The sequence below is a fragment of the Paramormyrops kingsleyae genome, chromosome 9 (assembly GCF_048594095.1).
Source record: "Paramormyrops kingsleyae isolate MSU_618 chromosome 9, PKINGS_0.4, whole genome shotgun sequence".
NCBI lineage: Eukaryota > Metazoa > Chordata > Actinopteri > Osteoglossiformes > Mormyridae > Paramormyrops > Paramormyrops kingsleyae.
In genome coordinates, this window is record NC_132805.1 from 32,033,023 (window position 1) to 32,052,600 (window position 19,578).

Below are 19,578 nucleotides of genomic sequence, written 5' to 3' on the forward strand. Positions count from 1 at the left end.
TTGTCTCATAAAATAAAGCTGAGTGCCCCTTTGGCAAAGGACCGTCTAGCCAGTGGCTCCCTGATAATTTGAGTACGAGACCCCTGCTGTATAGGCTTTGTAGGAGTCGATACAACCATGTACTGGATGAGAAATGATGGATGGATGGATGGATGGATGGATGGATGGGGGATTGCAGAAAAGACTCAACACTGAGTTATCCTGAGGATTGAAGTTTAATTATGACACCACATCAAAATAAAATTTTCAACAGTTCTGGAATTTTATTCCATCCATATACATGCATAGCAACGACATTTTTTTAAGAAATACTTTTTTTTTCTCCCTTGGAATGGTCATGTGAGCCCAGTGTTTCCCAAACCCCACCCCCCCATCTCATTCATCAACATCAATAGATTTCATTATTTTACGATTTCACCCCCCCCTCTCCCTCCCAATGGGATACAAACAAAATCTGAAGTCATCCTGTCCTAATACTGTCTCCAGTACCTTTACTTCCTTTACAAAGTATTGCGTCGAAAGAGCAGAGTGTTATAAAGAGAGATGGATGGTCTGTCAGCAAACAGAAACACGAGTACTATACAGGAACGCTGCCATCCTCATGGAAACATCCAATTCCGAGTCGAAAAGGGGGGGAAAATAAAGACGAGGACTAACGGCTACGTACATACGAAAAGCTGGCGGTGCATGCCCGTGTGAGAAGCTTGGGATTAACCCTGGTTATCCCCACAGTGCTGATCCGGGGTGGAAGCTTCAAGGATCCTGTATGCAAATGACCTTCAGGCATACGCTAAAACGCTCACGGACTCGGGTGCCTAAAAAGAAGTTCCCAATGTAGTCGGCGTCTATGGTGGCGTGTTTATCCTACATTACAGTGTAAACAATGTGTGCTGCACAAGAATGACTATACAATAACATTACAAACGACTCTGATATAAATTTCATTTTCATTTAAATTAAGATCACTACTCCTATTAATACTGATCGTAAAATAAATAAATGTGAAAGTGGCACCAATATTACACAATTTTTTGTTGCGTTTTTTTTTTTTTTCTCCTTTTTTAAAACCAATGATCTGCGTTCGAGTCTTAAAATGACGAAAAGAAGATGCTTCTCTTGATTGTCCACAAGCAGCGCATAAGGGCTGCGCGACGCACGATTCCAGACGCACTGGCGTACCGAGGGGGTGGGGGAGGCGGGGGGGAGGGGGCATCACTTCACATGCTCGGCCGCGTGCGACGAGCAGTAGAACTTCTTGTGGGTTATAAAGTTTGACAGGTTGTTGAACTGGATGTCACAGAGGCGGCAGTATTTCCCGCCGCCGGTTGCCTGTGTTGAGCCGTTGACACCTTTTGTGATGGGGGGCGCAGTCTCCTCCGTTGGCGACTTGGTCGACGGCGACACATTCTCGTTGGAGTCGGCCGGGTTCTCCGACCCCCACGTGGGCGAGGGGTGACCGTCCGGAGGCTGCGAGTGGGCATGGTTCTCCTGTTGCGGGGGCCCGGCCGTGGACCTCTCCTCTGGTTTGTGCCCGCCATTAACTATCACCATGCCCCGGTTTTTGGGCAGTAAGGGTAAAGAGTCTTTGCCAGGATGGGGGCAGCCATTTGGTGCCGGCTGGACCTTCCCTGGCTCGGAACCTCCGTTTGTGCCCTGTTCCAGCTCACTTGCCTCTCCCTGCACGATGAGGCCTCCTCCGATATAATCGGTGGGCTTTATCCCATAATATGGGGATATCTGTTCACCACCCTTTACCTTCTTTATTGCTCCGGGATAAAGGCAATGGGGCAGAAAGAGATTCTTGTTCTCCTCCTTGGCCGGCATGAGCTGGGCCTCGCTGAAGGCCTTGAGCCCTGGCAGGGAACCTAGATGGGAGGAGAACATGCCGCCGTTCTGCGCCATCAACTTGGCGCTGCCGTTTTTGTCGCATTTCGTCTGACTCTTGTCGAAGATGTCGTCGGGGTTATTGCCTTCGGTTTTGACGTCGGGGAACATGGCCTGGTCCAGGGCCCTGATGTCACCATGCTGGGCTGCGGTCACGGGGCAGAAGTTCTGTTTATGTGCCAGGTAGTTCTCCACTTTATTGAAGCTTATCTTGCATACGGTGCACTCGTGGTAATCGAGGAGCCGCCGAGGTGAGCCGCACGGCTTGTCGGCGTGTGGCGAGCACTTTTTGCTGAGGTCGATTGGGGCGTCAATCTCTTGCGGGTCCATTGTGTTGCATTTGGGGCCCAAGATCGACTTGGAGACCGTTAGCGAAGCTTCCAAGTGTTTCGGGACCAATCCTGGGAACATGTCGCACCTTGGGTGGAAACGGTCGGCCAGCGTCTCCACCGCTTCCTGGGAGGTGCAGGGGCTGCCTAGGGTGGGCATCCCCAGGAAACCCGGCTGGCCCAGCGGGGGCCTCTGCTCTTGATCGGGGAGGCACATCTCGTACATCTTCCTGCGCTTGCGTGTCCGCATCGTCCGCTGCATGGCAGGCACCTTGTTGGTCGACATGCGCTTCACAGGCGGGTCGTGACGTGTGGCACAGTAATACTGCTTGTGGACCATGAAGGTCTCATGTCGGCTGAAGGTGATGTTGCACGCCTCACAGGTCGTCTTGTTGGGGTCGTTGTCATTCTCCACCAGGGAAGCGTTAGGACTCTTTCCATCCACCTGCTTGCCGTTTAGCCTCTCTTCTGCACCAGCGGGTGTGGCAGTGTTTTTGTCCTGCCCTCCGAGGTCCTTGTCAGGTGCCTTGCCTCCTGCGGCCATCATGTCCAAGACGGAGGAGTTCAGGCAGGCCGATGGCACCAGGTGGCTGTCCGCATCCCCCGGGAGGCATGGCGCCAGCATCCCAACAGATCCATGCCCTGCATTCGGGCTCGTGGCCTCCGCTGCCTTGTCGGTCACACCAGCAAAGTCCGGCGACTTGGCCACGTGCTGCCAGCGGCTGTTGCAGTAGTGTTTCTTGTGGACCAGGTAGTTGTCCAGGTTGTTGAATGTGATGTTGCACTCGAAGCAGGTGGCGCCCTTTGGCATCAGTGGGCTGTAGATCACTGGTGGGTAACTGTTCCCACCGTGCCTCAGCCGGCGGTGCACCAACTCTGACATCTTCGCCAGGATCTCGGAGGCTTGGGGAACTACAGAAATGTCCTGGGAAAAGGGAAACTGGGATAGGAAGGGGCCCATGGGAAATGTAGGCCCCATGCTATGCTGGACTGGCGAGGAAGCAAGACGGGGGCTGGAGGGCTCCGACTTGATCCTGGTGTAGGAAAAGCTGGCCTTGCTGCCCAGGTGGGAGTCGCCCTTCTGGGTTGATGACGCCGTCTTCTTCTCCGGCTTCTCCGGCTCGGCGTCGGAGTGGATCTCCTTACCCTGGGTGCCCTTGGGGCTCTGCAGAAGGTCCTTCCTGCCAAGCAGCTCGGCCCTGGCCTGCTGTGGGCCGTCCTCGCCGGCCCTGGGGGAGTGCTCGCTGTCGCTCTCGCGCCGAAGCTTGCCGCCATGCCCGTGCAAGTCTTGGTGCTGTGAGAGTTCCCGGTGACTCTGGAAGCCCACGTGGCAGTGGCTGCACCGGAAGGCCGCCTGTGACAGGTGGGAGAGGATGTGGTGCTGGAATGTGATGAGAGAGTCGGCCGTGTAGCTACAGATGGTGCATTTCAAGCTGCTGCCAGGGGGGAGGGTCTCTTCTACCTTGACACCTGTGAAAAAGATGAAAAAAGGGCTCAGACTCCTCTGCTCACATCTCTCCTTAATGTCCATAGGAGCGATGATCAAAGAGCCCACCTTCAGCTGCCCGTACTGTGCTAAACACCAGTATTACATCCTTCTCCTCAGCCTGCTCAGACCAGGAATTGAACCCAAGGTGTACCGGGCTAAGGGGTTCACCCAGCCTTGCTGTTCTAGCCACATCGCCACCTGCTGTGCTGTGTGTCTCGTGCCGCTGCTCCCGCCCTCTCTCATCTGGGATTGGCTGATGTTGTTGGTGTGGCCTGTTTCTGTTGGACTGCCTTGGGCCCTGTGTTGCCTGGGATATGCTCCAGGCCACGACCCACGATAAGCGACTGGAAACTGGACTGATGGATGGGTGGGTGACTCCTATTGCCCTAAATGATTCTGCTAAACCGCTGGGCTGCAGAGGATGTGTGCCAGCCTACTCACTGTTGTGCGTCGCCAGGTGCATCTCCAGGGCCCGGGGGCCAGAGAAGCTCTTGTTGCACTGTGGGAAGGGGCAGGCGCTGGGGCTCTGGTGGGGGCTGGCCTCGCTCTCGTCTGCGGCCGGCTCGGGCTCCCGCTGCCTCCCGCTGCAGTAGTACATCAGGTGAGCCTGCAGGTTTCGTTCGCTCCGGAACCAGATGCCACACGCCTTGCAGGGGAAGATGTCCTCTGGGGGGGGGGAGGGGGGGTTACAGAAGCCGGGTCAGGAACAAGAGCATGTAGAGCTCTACGGATCAAGGACAGAGACTAGAAGGTGAACCCAGACTGCCATTTCATTTGACAAGTCCGCATGCCAGTCCTGCTCTATCCAGGTTTGCAGATGTGATGTTGACGTCACGCACATCTGGACATTGATATTACTTACACTGACGAGGGACTCAGCACTCATTAATAACTCGTTAACATTCATCTGAAGAGTAGTGTGTACCTGATACTTTATGCATGTATAAAATCTGACAACTGCTCATATGCATACTTGATTCATATTTCTTTCTCAAATATCCCTTATTCCTTAATCCATCATAACCCTTATTACAAACCTTTAACCCTATTCCAGCATTCCACAAGGGTGATTCTAAGATTTTTTTATGTGGGGGGCATTAGCAGAGCCGTACTCCATACAGAACGGCCAACATTATCATTAGCTGACGATATGTAGTGAATCGGGGAATGACTGGGGAGGGGCCACTCTGGGCGCCAATCAGCGGAGGCCCCGCCTCTGCAAATGCCCCTGGAATTCTGGGAAGCTGGTGGGATTCTGTACTGAAACCCATCAGCGGAAATGTGCTGGAGTGACAGCTAGGGTGCCGACGGCAATGCTCACTGTTGACGATGGCGGTGGGCAGGATGGAGGCCATGGCGGCTTGCTGGGGGAGCAGCTGGATGCTGTCGAGCAGCCGCGCCGGGTACATCCCCTCCGACAGCGACATGTGGCCGAACGCCTGCAGGCGCGAGTCGAAGTCCACGGCGAACGCCACCAGCTCCTCGCCCTCCGCTATGTTCCTGGTGGTGGTGCACCACAGCTGTCCCCCTGCAGGAGGGAAATGGCGGCACATCAGGAGGGACTCGGTGAAACGTTAGCACCCCCCTACACAGGCCTGCATCCCGTTAGGACCCGTAAACGCTGGAGGTCACGCAAAACGCAGACACTTTTATCCAAGATGTTGTTTTGAGAAAGCGGAGTCAGAAAGGAGAAATCAGAGACCCAAAAGTGAAATCATTCAGCTGATCATGGGATTCGAACCAGTGGCCTTCTGATCACAGACACAGGGTCCAGCACTGCTGAGCAGCACACTGCCCCCCCGACACAGCCATCTCTATTTACTGTTTACTCTATTTACTCTACTTAGTGTCAGAGCTTCACCCCTCCAGGTGTAAGGTTTTGCCGGCTCGTGTTCCCTCCAGTCTCTTGAGTAATTGCCACATCTCTTCTGTGATTAAGCTGTTAGCTCGACATGCACGATGTAAACCATGTTAATCATGTTTAAAATGTATTTATCAATTCACTTGTCTGTGCAATATCACCTCATTTTCTTTATTTGTGAACATTAAAACAGAATAATATAACACAGATTTAAACAAAAATAAATGTTGAACAATATCTCTAGCTTTCTTGAAGCATTGCAAGCATTTCCTTAAAAAAATCACACTCCCCTTGACCTCTTCCAAGTCCCTGAATAATGCAGCAGGGAACAGGGAGGTCAATGGGGGTATATACAGTAGGGGGCGCTATGGAGACTGAAATATGGAGGGGTATGGACATGTTTACTCCCCTTCCACCCAGCTGGGCATGAAAGCCACTTAACATGAAATAAACCATGAAATTATTCCAGCGAACCCTGGTAAGACCTAGAGGAACTTGGCCCTGGAAGGTCAGAATCACAGCAGGTGGACCCCCCTGCGATCTCTGGCCACAGCCTGTGTGTAGCGGGGAAACACAAGGCTTATATCACTCAACCCAGATCATATCATGAACCCAGAAACGGTCCGGATGCTGAAGGTCACATTTCAGCTGTTTTTTCCTTTCGTCTGAACCGTTGCCGCGTTACAGTAAGATGAGTCAGTTCTTCTTTCCCCCTGCTGTGCGGCTGACTTGGCCCTTGTTGGGATTTCATGCACCGCAGAAGTAATTATGCTACAAAGGCCTGATGAGGATTCATACTGGGAGCGGATGTCTGACACTGGGCGCCGTGGTCTGCAGGCGTGCAGCATGAACTGCCAACCAAAACACAAAATTAAGATTTACATTTATTTTTATTTAGTAGATGCTTTTGCCCAAAGCGATGTGCAAGTCAGACAAACAGCACCTTACAAACATATCTGCTGTCAAGGATGTGACTAGGCGTGAGTGCAGTGAGCTTCCAGTGAAGGACCAGGTACAAGCAGTATTGGAGCAGGAGATACGCAACATCTTCTACATGCAGCAAGAATCTTATAAGATTATTTGATGAGCAGAGAGGCATCGGACTCGTTGAGGTGTTCCTGGAACAGACGGGGCCTGAGGCGTCTCTCGTTGGAGAGGTGGAAGTAGAGGCTGATGCAACAAAGACTCACACCCTTCAAATGTTTACTTTATTTTCACTGCATATAATGCACCAAATACCGCAGAAGATGCTGCGGAGGCCTGCACATTTGCCCACGCCTCCAGGGTAGGGGGTTCGAACCTCTGTGTGTTGGTTGATTGGTTTTGTATGTTCTCCCTCTGTCGTACAGAGCTATCTCAGTCCGAAGACCCTTGGGTGAATCGGCATCCCTTATTGTTCTGAGTGTGTGCCAAGTGTGTGCCAGGCATGTGTGTGCTTGGCACCAGACTGGCATTCCCAGTTTCTTCTGCCTTATGCTCCGTGCTTCCTGGTTTCTATAATCCAGTGCCTGAGTATTGGTTGGAAGATGGATGCATACTGTACATGGATAAATACATATCTATAATACATTTGAATGCAAAAATGGTTTGATTGGCTGTGTTCAGTCATGTGACTCAGAATGCCACGCTAAATTTCACGTCCCAAATTCAAACTTTTTGGGGCTGACCCGAGCAGTAGGAAATATGGCATGAATAGGACACCTGGGACGAGCCTCAAATGATTAAATTGCATTGTTTTGGATTAAGCATTCTGGCGGAGTCTTCCGGATGTTTCCATCGCGCAGGAAAAGCTTCCACTCAGATAATATTTATCTCTGGACATGACAGGCTTTTCAACTGCACTTCATTTCCACTGAAGAGATTAAAGTTTTTAATGTGACTATTTACAGAAATCTGGCCGGCGAGATAACAACAAACTATGATACACCCGCGCGCTAAATGGCAGAATTAGGACATTGTCTTAGAGAAAAGCTGGACAATTAATTAAACGGCCCTGTTAGCTTTCGGTGATACGCAAACAGCCCTGCTGGGCACCGGGACGGATGGGGTCCAGCGGCGTTTCCGTGCGACGGAGAGAGCGAGATTTCAGCCGACGCACAGGCAACAGAGAAAAGAGCAAGATCCATACATTCAGGCAGAAAGGAAAGTTACTAACGTCTGGTCCAAAAAAATCACAGACTTTAAGAGAAAGCTAAATACTATAGGTTTGATACTGAGCAAAAAATAAACTCAGATAATTGAATATATTGAGGTTTTTGTTCAATCCACGTACATAAAAGTGCCAGAATCCTATAATGCTAATTTCTATGGAAAACGAATCATAACTTAGTGATATTAAAGTGCTTGTTTTATTTATTTCTGGACCAAAGCTGTTAGTTGTCTCAGAATTATCTGTATCTGCGCTACCCACAGCTATCCCATCATAACTTCCTGAGTGCTTTTTTTGCCACAAATTGCAAATCGCAACTTTCTATTTACATTTATTTATTATTTTATCCCACAAGGCAGTTACGTATTTGGATCGTTACCAGTTTTTTTTCCCCAAAGATGCACCTAATACCAATAATTTATGGAGCTAAAACTGTATCTAGCCTGTGGGGTGTGTTTCAGAGAGGGTGGTGTCAGAAGGCACCTCTGCATCTGCTTTTGTGGGGAAGGCCTTATAGACAGGAAGTGATGTGATTTAAAGGGCCAGCGCTACCTACCAGGACCCCCCCCCCCAAAGTGTACACATACAGGTCTATTCAACTCCCATTTGTGAGTCTGTCACATGGCACACTGCCTGCAGAACCACTTAGAGTGTCGTATAAGTAACATAAAGGCAGACTGGCACTGACAGCTGGAGCGCAGATTGGCTCATGGGGAAAGTTTTAAGCCTCAGCAAGCACAAGTTCGGCCGCAGACAATTCACAGGGAGCAAAGAAACAGGCAATGAGCATGAAATGGACTGATGGAGACCAGAGGAACATTGCTGATGGATTAACTGCTGCTGGGAATGTGAACAGATCCACGAGGCCCGGGGGCAGGAGGCCATGAGGACACACGGTGTCCCTCTGGGAAGACGCCGGCCAGACACCCACGCAAAAACTACCAGGCCCTACCTTCTGCTCCCTCTCTCCCCTCCCAAATAAGGGTTAATACACTAAATGGTTAATAATCAAGTAACTGCTTGTCCGATGACCTCGCCCCTCCCCTTGGATGACCCCCCCATCCCCGTCCTTCTCAAATCCCAAGTCGTCCTGAAGGATCTGAAACCTCAGCACTTCCCGAGCGCTCCTCTCTGGGATCGGAAAGCCATTCCTAACCAGTCTGGGATTGTTTGCAACGTCTCGTGCAGCCTCTATACCACAGTGAGCTTCTCCTCCACGATTTACTACCCTCTGATTCCAAGTTCAGTCTGCTCCCGCTTTAGCATTCTGGCTGCCCCGGCTGGCTGGGAGTCGGATTTGAACCCCCCCGGCCCCGAGGGCGGCCTAGATTCAGGGTTCCCCACCCCAGGCAGGTTTCCATACCAGCTCTCACCCAGGTGCTAATGGGTAGCATCACAATATTAATAAACTCCACTCTGTGTGTAGCCCACGCTAATGCGTCTAGGTCCAGCAGACACGTCCGGGCTGAACCCCAACGCCGTTCATTTCCGGAGAGCCCGCTTTGAGTCTTGTACCGGCTGTCTGGTACTGGAGGAGCTGGCTTCTTGGCGCGTGAGCGGGGCCCCTTTGTGAGGCGGCCATCGCCGTGGCGACGCGGGCCATTGTGCACGTCCTCCTGCAGAGCACCTGATAAAAGCGTAAAGACCTCTGACATATTCCTAAAACAATAGGGGAATTAGGCAGAGACAATAGGCCGGCTGCTCCATTAAAACAATCAGGACGGCATCCTGTACTTAGTCCAGATAATTAAACACTACCGCTCCCTCCCCCCCCCCCCCCGATACGCCATTGGCCAATCCGCAGCAGCCAGCCCTGCTGCTAAAACATCCCTTTGCTTTGATTAATGATTTTTTTCTCTCCCTCAGACGCTCGCCGTTGAGAGGCGAGAAACGGCATCGCGGGGGCCGCTCTGCATCAAGAAGAACATCTAGCATTAAGTAAAACCTGCCCCCTCCCTACCCACCCACCCGATGCTGAATGTGAGAGATTTCACAAGAAGCCAACCCAGACGACCATTTCCCCACTTGTTTGCCTCGAAGACACCGACACACACTCACCATTGCTGTATCTTAATGAAAACAGAAACAGCGCCCCCCCCCCCCCCCCAAAACCCCCCCATCCCTCGCAAGGCTGGGAGACAACAGAGCAACGTGAGGAACAGAAGGGTGCAGATAATTAATCTGGCCTGGAGACAGGTATTCAAATGTTTTATGTAAACCGCACAAACTCTTCACCGACTCCCCGTTAAACGGACAGTTAGGCTCGCATCCCCCCCCCCCCCCGCCCATCTGTCTGGGCCAGTCGGCCCACGTGGTTTCCGGAACCCCAGAAACAGGGGACTCGCCGTGCCGAAATATTGGCGTGGACTGTATTATGCAGTGGAAGAATCTGCCAGACCAGAGTGGTTAGGGGGTCCATGTGGCTCTGATCCGCTAAAAAACGCGGAAACGACGACGAACCCATAACCACATGGTGGCTGCATATTTCATATGTATCATATTTTTCCCTCATTGAAGTCCTCCGTACTGTGGGGGGCGGGGCGTCCTAGTACAGCCATGGGTGTGCTTGCTGGGGGAGGGGGGGCTTCTCCAGTTCTCAGGGAGGCACCTGGCTGTGCCCATCTTGGGCAGGTGCCGCCGAGGAGGAACGGTGCCCGTTTTGATGTGCAGGACGAGAGTCGCACAAGCAGGGCTTTCAAACGCCAGGTGTAGCCCGTCGCCGATGACAGATGACTAACGACCCGGCGGCCTGGCCCATTCGCGGGGCCGATTTTTCATTTCGCGCCCACTTGAAACTTTCTTGAATTTCAGCCAGGGGTCCGTATTCCCAGCTTCGCTTCTGTTCTCCAGGACGTCGTCAAAGATAACATTCCATATGTTCAAATGCAGTCTTGATATGTTGGCTTGATGCGATTATTTCATGTTATTTGTCCTGGTTTTTCCTCACAGTTATAATGTAAATAATTTTTTTTTTCTGCTCATGCTTTTTGATAGAAGTCAAAAATAAATAATGTCAAAATCGTGTTACTGTTGAAACAAATAAATAGAATCTTCTGCATGGTCAGTAAAATAATTTAATATATGTTTATTAGAAGGTGTATGTTTATATTTTAAGCCAGAAATGTTACTAATTATAGATCATTCATAAAATAACAGACAATAATTATAATTATCTGACTTTTAACTACAAGCTGCTAGTGAAAAGTGGTTGATTGTAAAGTCCCTCCCCCAGAAGCATTTTCAAACGGTAATCAGCATCTCGAAAACAAAGAGGAAATTAAACAACATTTTCCCTCCCCCGGAATCACCACAAATGTTTGCGCGGTGTCTGACTCGGCGGAGTTAAGAAGAAAAATGCGTCTCGAGGCGTCACATGAAAGCCGGCAGAGAGGAAAAAAGAAAATAGCTGAGTGAAAACGTCCCAGAGACAGGAGGCATGCGATTCAAACGGAGAGCCCACCGGACTCAGTGGCACCTGGTGACATCAAAGTGCCCGTGTGGAATGTGGGTGTGGGACACTGACAAACAAGCCCCTCCGACTGCTCACAGCCGGGACCAGCTAAGCCCATTTCTCGGTTAGCCACTAGATGGCACTCTTCTCCTGCTTAGGTGACATGACAGGGCCACCTGCTCACACGGAGCCGTGGATAAGACCCAGAAGTTCCAGACGAAGTTCCGTGAGACCCAAGGAGAGCGGACCTCGGTGAGAAATCGGCCCGATAACCGTAGCCATCCATAACACCTGTCTGTCCTCTTAAGCTCAGAGATTCCTTTACCTGCAGTTTTCGGAATTGTCTCGATATCCGTGTTCACCCGCTTTTCACCGTCACGTCCAGCAGCCAAAAGTACAGCTTGCAGGCCACCTGCGATTCACCCCATGAATTTACCTCCATTTGCTTATGGACACTTTGTCTGTTGCCATCCTGGGCTCTGCCGACATGGGGTCCCCGGACCCCGCCGAGTCTGCGCATGTGTGCATGAGGACTAATTTTAGCATCAAGTGTTTCGCAGACGATTCCCAGTGTCAAAAGCTCGAGGCTGGCCTTGAGCAGACAGCACCCCAGTCAGAACGCATGAATGCCAAAGGAGCGTGTTTTTTTTTTTAGGTACGTCTGCCATAGTTATGGAGCCCCACCAGGGGTCATAAATCCATGAAAACTGTAACAAGCACAACCCACATTAAAATTTCCTTAGTATCAGAAAAAACACGATTTAAAAATTATAGCACTTACTGGCTGTAATCTGATACGGCTAATGATTAATAATATTTGAAAATTAGACACTTCCTATATAATTAGATGTCATTCCTTCAGCAATTCTCGAGAGGCATAAAAAGCTCTTTTCATATCATATTGAAAATGATATTGGCAATTCTCTGTTTTAGACGGAGCATAGAGTTAAAAAAGCATGAAATGAGAATTAATATGCTGCGATTTTTAAGGGCGTTTCAGAGACATGTACATTAAATGCAGAAATTACATTGCTACCAAAGTCTTCTTCGAATCATCACATTTTCAGTTATCTGTTTGAATTTTACCTAATGCACCTTAGCAGGAATTTGCGTTTTAAGATTATATTCAAGGCAGCAAAACCACCGGGAATCATTACATTGTATATAACTGAAATATAGGTCATATGCTTATACTGTGTTGCCTAAGAAAAATGTCTAATATAGTTGCACATTTCTTTAGATTTTCACACGTTGCACTGATCTGTCATTTTTCTTTACTCTTCCTTTAAAATCACAGGATGCTAATGACAGTTTTGGTAATAACAACCGAATCTTAATTCACAGCTATTTGTCTTCCATATTATCTTCCATCTTCACGTCAAAATATAACCAGCAATTGTCATTTTAATCATCGTCATCAATCAATGGGAAAATGAGGGGAGAGGCTTACGGAGCCAGATCGTAGCCGTCCGAGGGTGTGAGCGCCGGCCAGGACAAAAGACGAAACAGGGTAAATACACAGGGTAAATGGGGTAAACAGAAAAGTAAGCAGAGTAAGGCCTGCTGTACATGCAGATGCATGGAAGAGCCCAATGAAATGTGGCATGGAGATCGGCACGGGCGCTCTCCCGCTAAACCATACAGGCCTCCTACTCCTCAGTAGCTTCCTGTTTTTCTGTCTCATTGTGGAAATTGACTTTGTTTACCGAGGCTCCTAGTGTGGGGGGGGGGGCGAGGGGGAGGCACTAACCCTTTCTGACCGGTGATGGTAATGGGACGGGGATGACTGCTTGACAGGCAGGTTCCACATGGCCCCGAAGCTGCTGCCCACTGGCCTGTATCAAACCCCCCCCAGCACCCCCCCCCCCCCCCACAGTCCCCCAAGGCTGCTGCAGGAGTTCGGGGGGGGGGTGGGGGTGGGGGAGGAAGTCGACGAGAAGCACCGTGGATTGTGGCCCCGGACGCGACACAGTGGCCCTGAAATGTCCTGTCCATTTCTAGAAACGTCCGCCTGGCTCTTCTGGCACCGAAACTTGGCCCAGCTCCAGTGGCAGGGCGAGAGACGGCTGGGAGCCCGGAGAGAAACACGCGGAAACGCTTTCCGGAAGCGGAACGTGAAGGTCGCGCCGGCCCGCTCTGGAGTCCGGACGCGTTCCGCGCTCCAAACACGCCGTGCCGCGAGACCTCGCCGCAGCCAGCCTGGCGCCGCTCCCGCCGCCCGCGCACATACCGCTGAGCGTTGGTTACGTTTCCGGCGGGAGCGTGGGCGCGGTGGCGCGGCCCCCCGGCCCTGGCGCCTGCCCCCGCTTGCTGTCGTTCCGCGGTCCTGGCACGGCTTGCCGCTGCCCCAGGTATCGCCACGCGGCCATCTGGACCCGACATCTGTCTCTCTATTGATCACGAGGGTTTAGCACTTGATCAAACAGACTGCGGCAGGAAATTGCTCTTTTCCCCGCAGAAAAGGCCAAGCGCCCGTGCGGGGGTAATAGAGTGGAACTGAGATGCGCCACCAGAGCAACGGCGGAGGCCTGACGGGGGCGGAGGGGGAGGCCTGAGCTCCACCAGCCGCTCGCTAGCCGTCTCTAAGCTGTTGTTTAAGCTCCGATGCCCCATTTTAGCTGGAGTCGCTCCTCCCTCACACTCGTGTGTCACTCTCTAAAAATAAAATAAAACTCACCTCATAATAATAACATTTCACAACACGAATGAACTGCATCTTCTTTTTCCCCTCATGAGGGGCCAGTTTGAACACAATGCAAAAAGAATCATCCTTCAAAGTCCCGGCCCTCTATCCTCCGGTGAATGATCATGCAGAGAAAGTTCTGGAACGCCGTCTCCGGTGCTTTAAGCCTCCTGTGAGACTCTCCTGCCGCTGCGAGTGCGGAGGATGAGGCCTTCCCGGAAAGTCTGGCTACCGGAGCTGCATTCATGTCAGCGGCTGAGTTAAGATAAATAAATAAATAACTGAGGCACGCCAGATGGTTACTGTTTACTGCGTTTTAATGTGGAAAACAAATATTCCGGGGCAGGAAAACAATTGGAGCTTCGACGGTGAGGGTCAGAATACCTTTGGAAGGTGCAGATCGCAACCTGCATGCGTCGTCGCAATCTAATTAACAGCCTGATCATTGCGACTTATTGGGGGGGGGGGGTTGGGGGCTACGATTCCCTGCTTCCATGGAATTTGTAGAAGATCCCCCGGATCTACCAGCGATCCATAAAATAAACCTGTTTCAAGTGGAAATGTATTATTCAATATGCATGAGTCCAGTAATGCGAAAGGCATTCCATAGCCGCCTATCACAAAGGGGAAATAAATAAAAATTGCATCACTTGCTTCGTATCTCCTGTGGTAATGTTTTGCTTCATACTGCTATTCATATTAATGGTTCATGGCCTGATATCTGACTTGAACTCTGAGTACACAGATTTCCTTGGATTACATCAGATTCGTGCCACAAGGATCGAGCCGAGTTTTGTAAATAAGTCCCAGGAGTCGACGTGCGTCCAACGGCGCCCCCCTGAGACGCCTGCGTCTCGCCAAACGGACACGCCTTGGCAGTCTGGGCGCTGCCCGAGTCGGAGGCATCGGCAGGCTTCTGCTCCCTGCTGCCCCCTGCAGGGCACTGTGTCCTCGGGAGGTACACCGGGCCACGCTGATTCGCCGTGGGGGCCTCCAGCGCTGACCTCCTGGCACGGAGGAATCCCGGTCCATCGCGTGGCTGATCGGGAGCGTGTGCGCGTGAGTGTGTGTGCGCGTGCACATGTGCAAGTTCATTTGCACGGGGCATTTTGCTACTTTTGGCACGAGGACAGGCTGTAGCCCAAGGAGTAACAAGTCGAAAGTATGACGGGGAGGGGAGGGGAAAAAAAATATGACCAGGGGATGTGATAAAAAATTATCAGCGAGTGTGTTTTCCTGTTTGGTTTTAATCTACATTTAATTAAATTCTTATCTGCTGTGTGCTTATGGCTGCATTTGAATGGCGAGACTGCATTCATTATGAATGGTAAAATTGAACTCAGAACATTGTGTGTGGGCCAATAAAGAAGCGGGACTCTTATTTCAGTGCATGCACAAGCAAGAAAAAAAAAAAATAAGTCAATTAAGATGAGGCTTTAAATTAGCACTGTATCAAGACAAGCCGAGGGTGTAGGCTCTATAATAGAATCCCAAGCGAGAGCAATGAGTCAACTGTATTTAATACACATCAAATTCGACACAGTCAATTGGGCTGAACCCCTCAAGGAAGACATGGTTAAGGACTTGTACCTGCCTTTTTTAGCATCTGGGATGCAGGTGGACTTCATGTTATGTTTGAGACAATACGCTCTATATACAATGGGGTTAAACCAAAAGAATCTAATGATAGTTTTTATGTGCGACAGAGAGCTTGTACTTCATGCCGGTACAAAATATAGGCTTGAGGACGTCTTCCTTTCCGAGTCTTTTTAAGCACTCGCTTTTCGAGGGTGTGGCCAATGTTCCCGGGGGGTGCAACCTTATTCGCAAAGGGCCGGTGTGTGTGCAGGTTTTAGGAGTAACCTTTAGGTCAGCTGTTCAAACCCAGGTGTGAGGACTCTTCAGCCAATCAGTCCTCTAATTAGTAATGTAATTAGGGAGTTGCAGTGAAAGCCCACATGCACAGTGGCCCTTTCTGGATAAGATTGCCCACCCCTGCCCTTCAGCACTCTGTACCTCTTCACCTGGTGAGGTGCTTTATGTGTCATGACTACGCAGAACACACAAAGGGTCAAAGGGACACATATGATTGGATGGCTGGCTAGCATACCGACCGCACTGGAAATCTGACCTGACGGCTCCCCCTCCTGGTCACTCCGGCTAAAGCCACGGGATGAGGACCCCTCAGACGCACAGTGTTCGAGCGCCACCTAGATGCCCCCCCTCACTGACGTGTCATGCCTGGGAATGGAGCCCAGCTTTACACAGGACTGGTGTGTGTGTGTGTGCACGGGGGAGGGTCCGCAGATGAACGGCTTTGGCGCGTCGGAAAGAATCGCGGCAGATAATCACTCCGGAGGCCGTGGTCAGCCCTCAGATCTGGCCTTCAGAATAATGTCAGGAATGTTGGGAGTTTCTCAGCAGCCGGGAGTCAGGCTGCCGTCAGTGTTTGCTGTTTAAATTGTAAACGGGGCAGCGCCGCACGGCAGAGTAAATACACTGTAATACGACGGTGTGTGTGTGGGGGGGGGGTGTCCCTGATGTGTCGTCGTGAGAATAAAGAGTTTACACACCTCCCCATAAAAACATAAAAAGCCCCCCATTTCATCTGATTGTTGCAGTGCAGCCCCGCCCCCCCTCCCCTTTGCAGCATGTGAGAGGCCGAGCCAAGTGAAACCCCCCCCCCCCCCCCCCCTCGCCATCGCAGTTTATTAAATCGCCCCGGAGCACGAATGCGGGCGACAGAAACGTAGGGGCGGAAACGTGTGCTTGTGAGCGGATGCTAATGTCTGCCCTGCCGTCAATGTTACTGCCACTAAATGGTCCCTTTCTTTAGCATTTAACACGAAGCTCAGTTTATTAACCGGGGTAAGAGCGCATTGCCGGCGCCTTCTCCGTTTGATATGCTGTCCAGGTGATTCATTCCTCTCTCTTTCAATTGTCTTTCTAACTCCCCCCCCCCCCCCCCTCCCCGATATCGACGGCATCACCTGTTTGTTATCGTCGGCTGTCCTGTTAGCCACTCCTAAACTGACGCCACCGCGTTGACTCCTATTAAGCAGAAGGTCCCCGAACTTCTCACGCTTGATGGTGGAGGCTGGCAATTACGCTAACAACTAATTAACATCATAAAGGCCGCTTCAAAGGGACGGCGACATCGGCCGCCTTCATTAGCACACGCTGAAGGAAAATTACCTGTGTTTTTATTTTGGAAATAATGTATGCATTCATTACTACTCCTGAATATTTATTTTATGGCGGTACCGTTTACATGCAGAATTTCTCGTTATTCACAGGAAAAACGCAAAAAACTTCGGTAATGATAAAGGCAGGATACCAAAAATCCATTTACCACAAAAAAAATAATTCTTGAAAAAAATACGAAGGGACTTGCCAAACTCAATTTTCTAATTTAACTTTAAATGTCAAATATTTCCAGACAGCTACTGGTCCGAGCAGCCGCCCAGCCCGCGACACTTACTGGCTGGATGAACTAAGCCTGTTCAGACTGACACTGCTCACCGAGGGAAGCTAACTCTGCTCCCCAGGCCCTGGAAGACTCCCCCCAAAGCAGGCCCCCTCTCTTGCACCTTCAGGGTGACCCCACATGGGGAAGGACGGGACGACCTCGTGGCATAGGAGGATGACTCCGAGTCCAGTCGACACGTGGGACAGACCCGCATCCGAAAGCTCTTTAAGGGAACTCATAGAGGATCACTAATACGGGTAATCTGCTCTGGCTATAAATGTCACGCTCCGGCCGGGAATGCGAGGTCCAGGGTGCCCGTCGGCTTAGCTGGCAAGTTCCCACCCCCCCCGTTAGCGGTTTGGTTACGAAAGCCGTGGCTATTTCCACGGCGACCAACTTCAAGCTCTTTGTTGCCGAAAAAAATTCAGCGTGCCATTAAAACGCTCTTTGAAACCAGCTCTGAGAAAACAAACTAGTTAAATATGCAATTTCATACGTCCAATCCCCCCCACAACCACAAAACCCAACCCCCCCCATCCCCAAAAGCTTTTCCTAATGAGAAGCAACATTCCTCACTCTACTGAAGAATCCAGACTTTGCCTGTGATAGAGAGACTCGGGATGTTTATTAATAATGAATTTGGATGTTCGCTTGTGGAACGTTATCAGGCTTCCAGACAATCCAACCAATAGTTTGGCCTGATGGGGTGGCTGGGTTCCTCATTAGCAGAACATATTTAATCCAGAAGTTTCTTATCAAATGTCACACCTGCATCTCTAAATGGCATTTTCACATTCATTCGCATGTATTTGGGAGATGAGGCTCCAAGGTGCTCTGAGCAGATTAAGAAGGAGAGAGACTGTGCTTATTTTATCATTTAGCGGGTCTGGAATGAATCCAAGGAGTTTTTGTCTTGTCGTTGTAATTAGAAAGCCTTTTAAGTGATAACGCCTGCATAGGAATATGAATATGGAGAGATCAGGCCGGTTGGTTTTTTTTTAAAAAAAAAAAAAAGAAAAGGAGTAAATTTAACGTTTTATTTTTTTGCTGTATACGTAGCATGGTTTAGCCCTAGCTTCAGAAGTTTAATGAGGGACCCGAAAGTAGCTAAACATTTCATTCCGCCAACTGCTTTTCTGTAGCAGTCGGCTGGGGGGGGGGGATCCTGCACCAGCACCCCCTTCCTGGCGAATCTGCACGTCACGTCGGAGTCATACCCCGCCCCCTGCTCTGACGTGAAATCGGCGGCTGGGTAGGGAGGGCGGGAGCTGCGGAAGAGCCGGCACGAGAGCGCACCGGTCCCCGACGCCGCGGCAGCACTCACAGCGCGCCGTCGACGGAGAAGGCCAACATCCCTGCCGGGGAAAGGCGGCATTAGTGGTGCGTCGGTGAGGACGAGGGCCTTCAGCTGGCTTCTGACTCTCGACTGTGGGGGAGATGGGAGGAGCGAGGGGGGGGGGCGCATCCAACGAAGCCTCCCAGCGTTTAAACAAACGGAGACAGAGTGCAGCTCCTCCGCCGGTGGCATTTCCTTCCCGCGTCTATCTGCCAGAGCTGGCTAACCGTGAAGCCGGAGATAAGTGTAACAACTGAGAGGTATTGATCCGGTAATAGCGACTCGCACTTTGACTCCGACACCGTAACCCGGCAGACATAATGTCATAGCCTCGTCCTCCCCCCTTAACACTGTCTGCCTATCTTCCCCGAGCCGTCAGGCTCAGTAATGCGGCTCCTCGAACCCTCCCTAAATCACCAAAATCACCGCGGCTTCCCCACTTTACTTGCCTCGTGGCTTTCTGAGAGCAGATCGTGATTTACCATCCCCGGGGGGGGGGGGGGGGGGCGGGAAGCACAAACACGTGTGTGTTTTTAATCTCCAAAGACACGGCAAACATCCATTAGAGTAATTCTTTTTCTCTTATTGTAAAGAGGCACCAAACGGCAATTATCGTGCGACTCCGGTGCAATTGTGCTGGCTTACGGCGCATGACAAATACAGTTTCGGCTAGGGCCGACGCGGCAGTCCCCGGCTGGTGGCGGCGCCGGCTTAGGGGGCTCCCGTTAATTGAAAGCGTCACTGTGTAACAGAGCACTATTACAGTCTAGCAGGTGCGAATAATGCCCGATGCTGGCTAATTACCGAGCAGCTAATACGCATTGCGGGCTGTCGCAGGGATGGCATAAAGCGCGGCGCTTATCGCCCGCGGATCGGGGGAGTGACACAGTCAGGGGTGAATGCGATAATTAGCAAGGAGCTCCACTC

The 19,578-nt window shown here is 50.9% G+C and overlaps 1 protein-coding gene across 4 annotated transcripts in view; it reads right to left on the bottom strand.

The window, feature by feature from the left end:
* Positions 1–414: 414 nt before the first annotated feature.
* Positions 415–19,578, bottom strand: part of zfpm2a (zinc finger protein, FOG family member 2a) — a 119,051-nt gene continuing 99,887 nt past the window's right edge. For all 4 annotated transcript variants that reach the window (XM_023811305.2, XM_023811288.2, XM_023811283.2 and 1 more), the window contains 3 exons: positions 5,024–5,230; positions 4,144–4,368; positions 415–3,683 (listed from right to left, as the gene is read on the bottom strand). In XM_023811305.2, the coding sequence (XP_023667073.1) occupies positions 1,213–3,683; positions 4,144–4,368; positions 5,024–5,230 (2,903 nt within the window). In that variant the 3' untranslated portion in view covers positions 415–1,212. The remainder of the gene's footprint in view (positions 3,684–4,143; positions 4,369–5,023; positions 5,231–19,578) is intronic.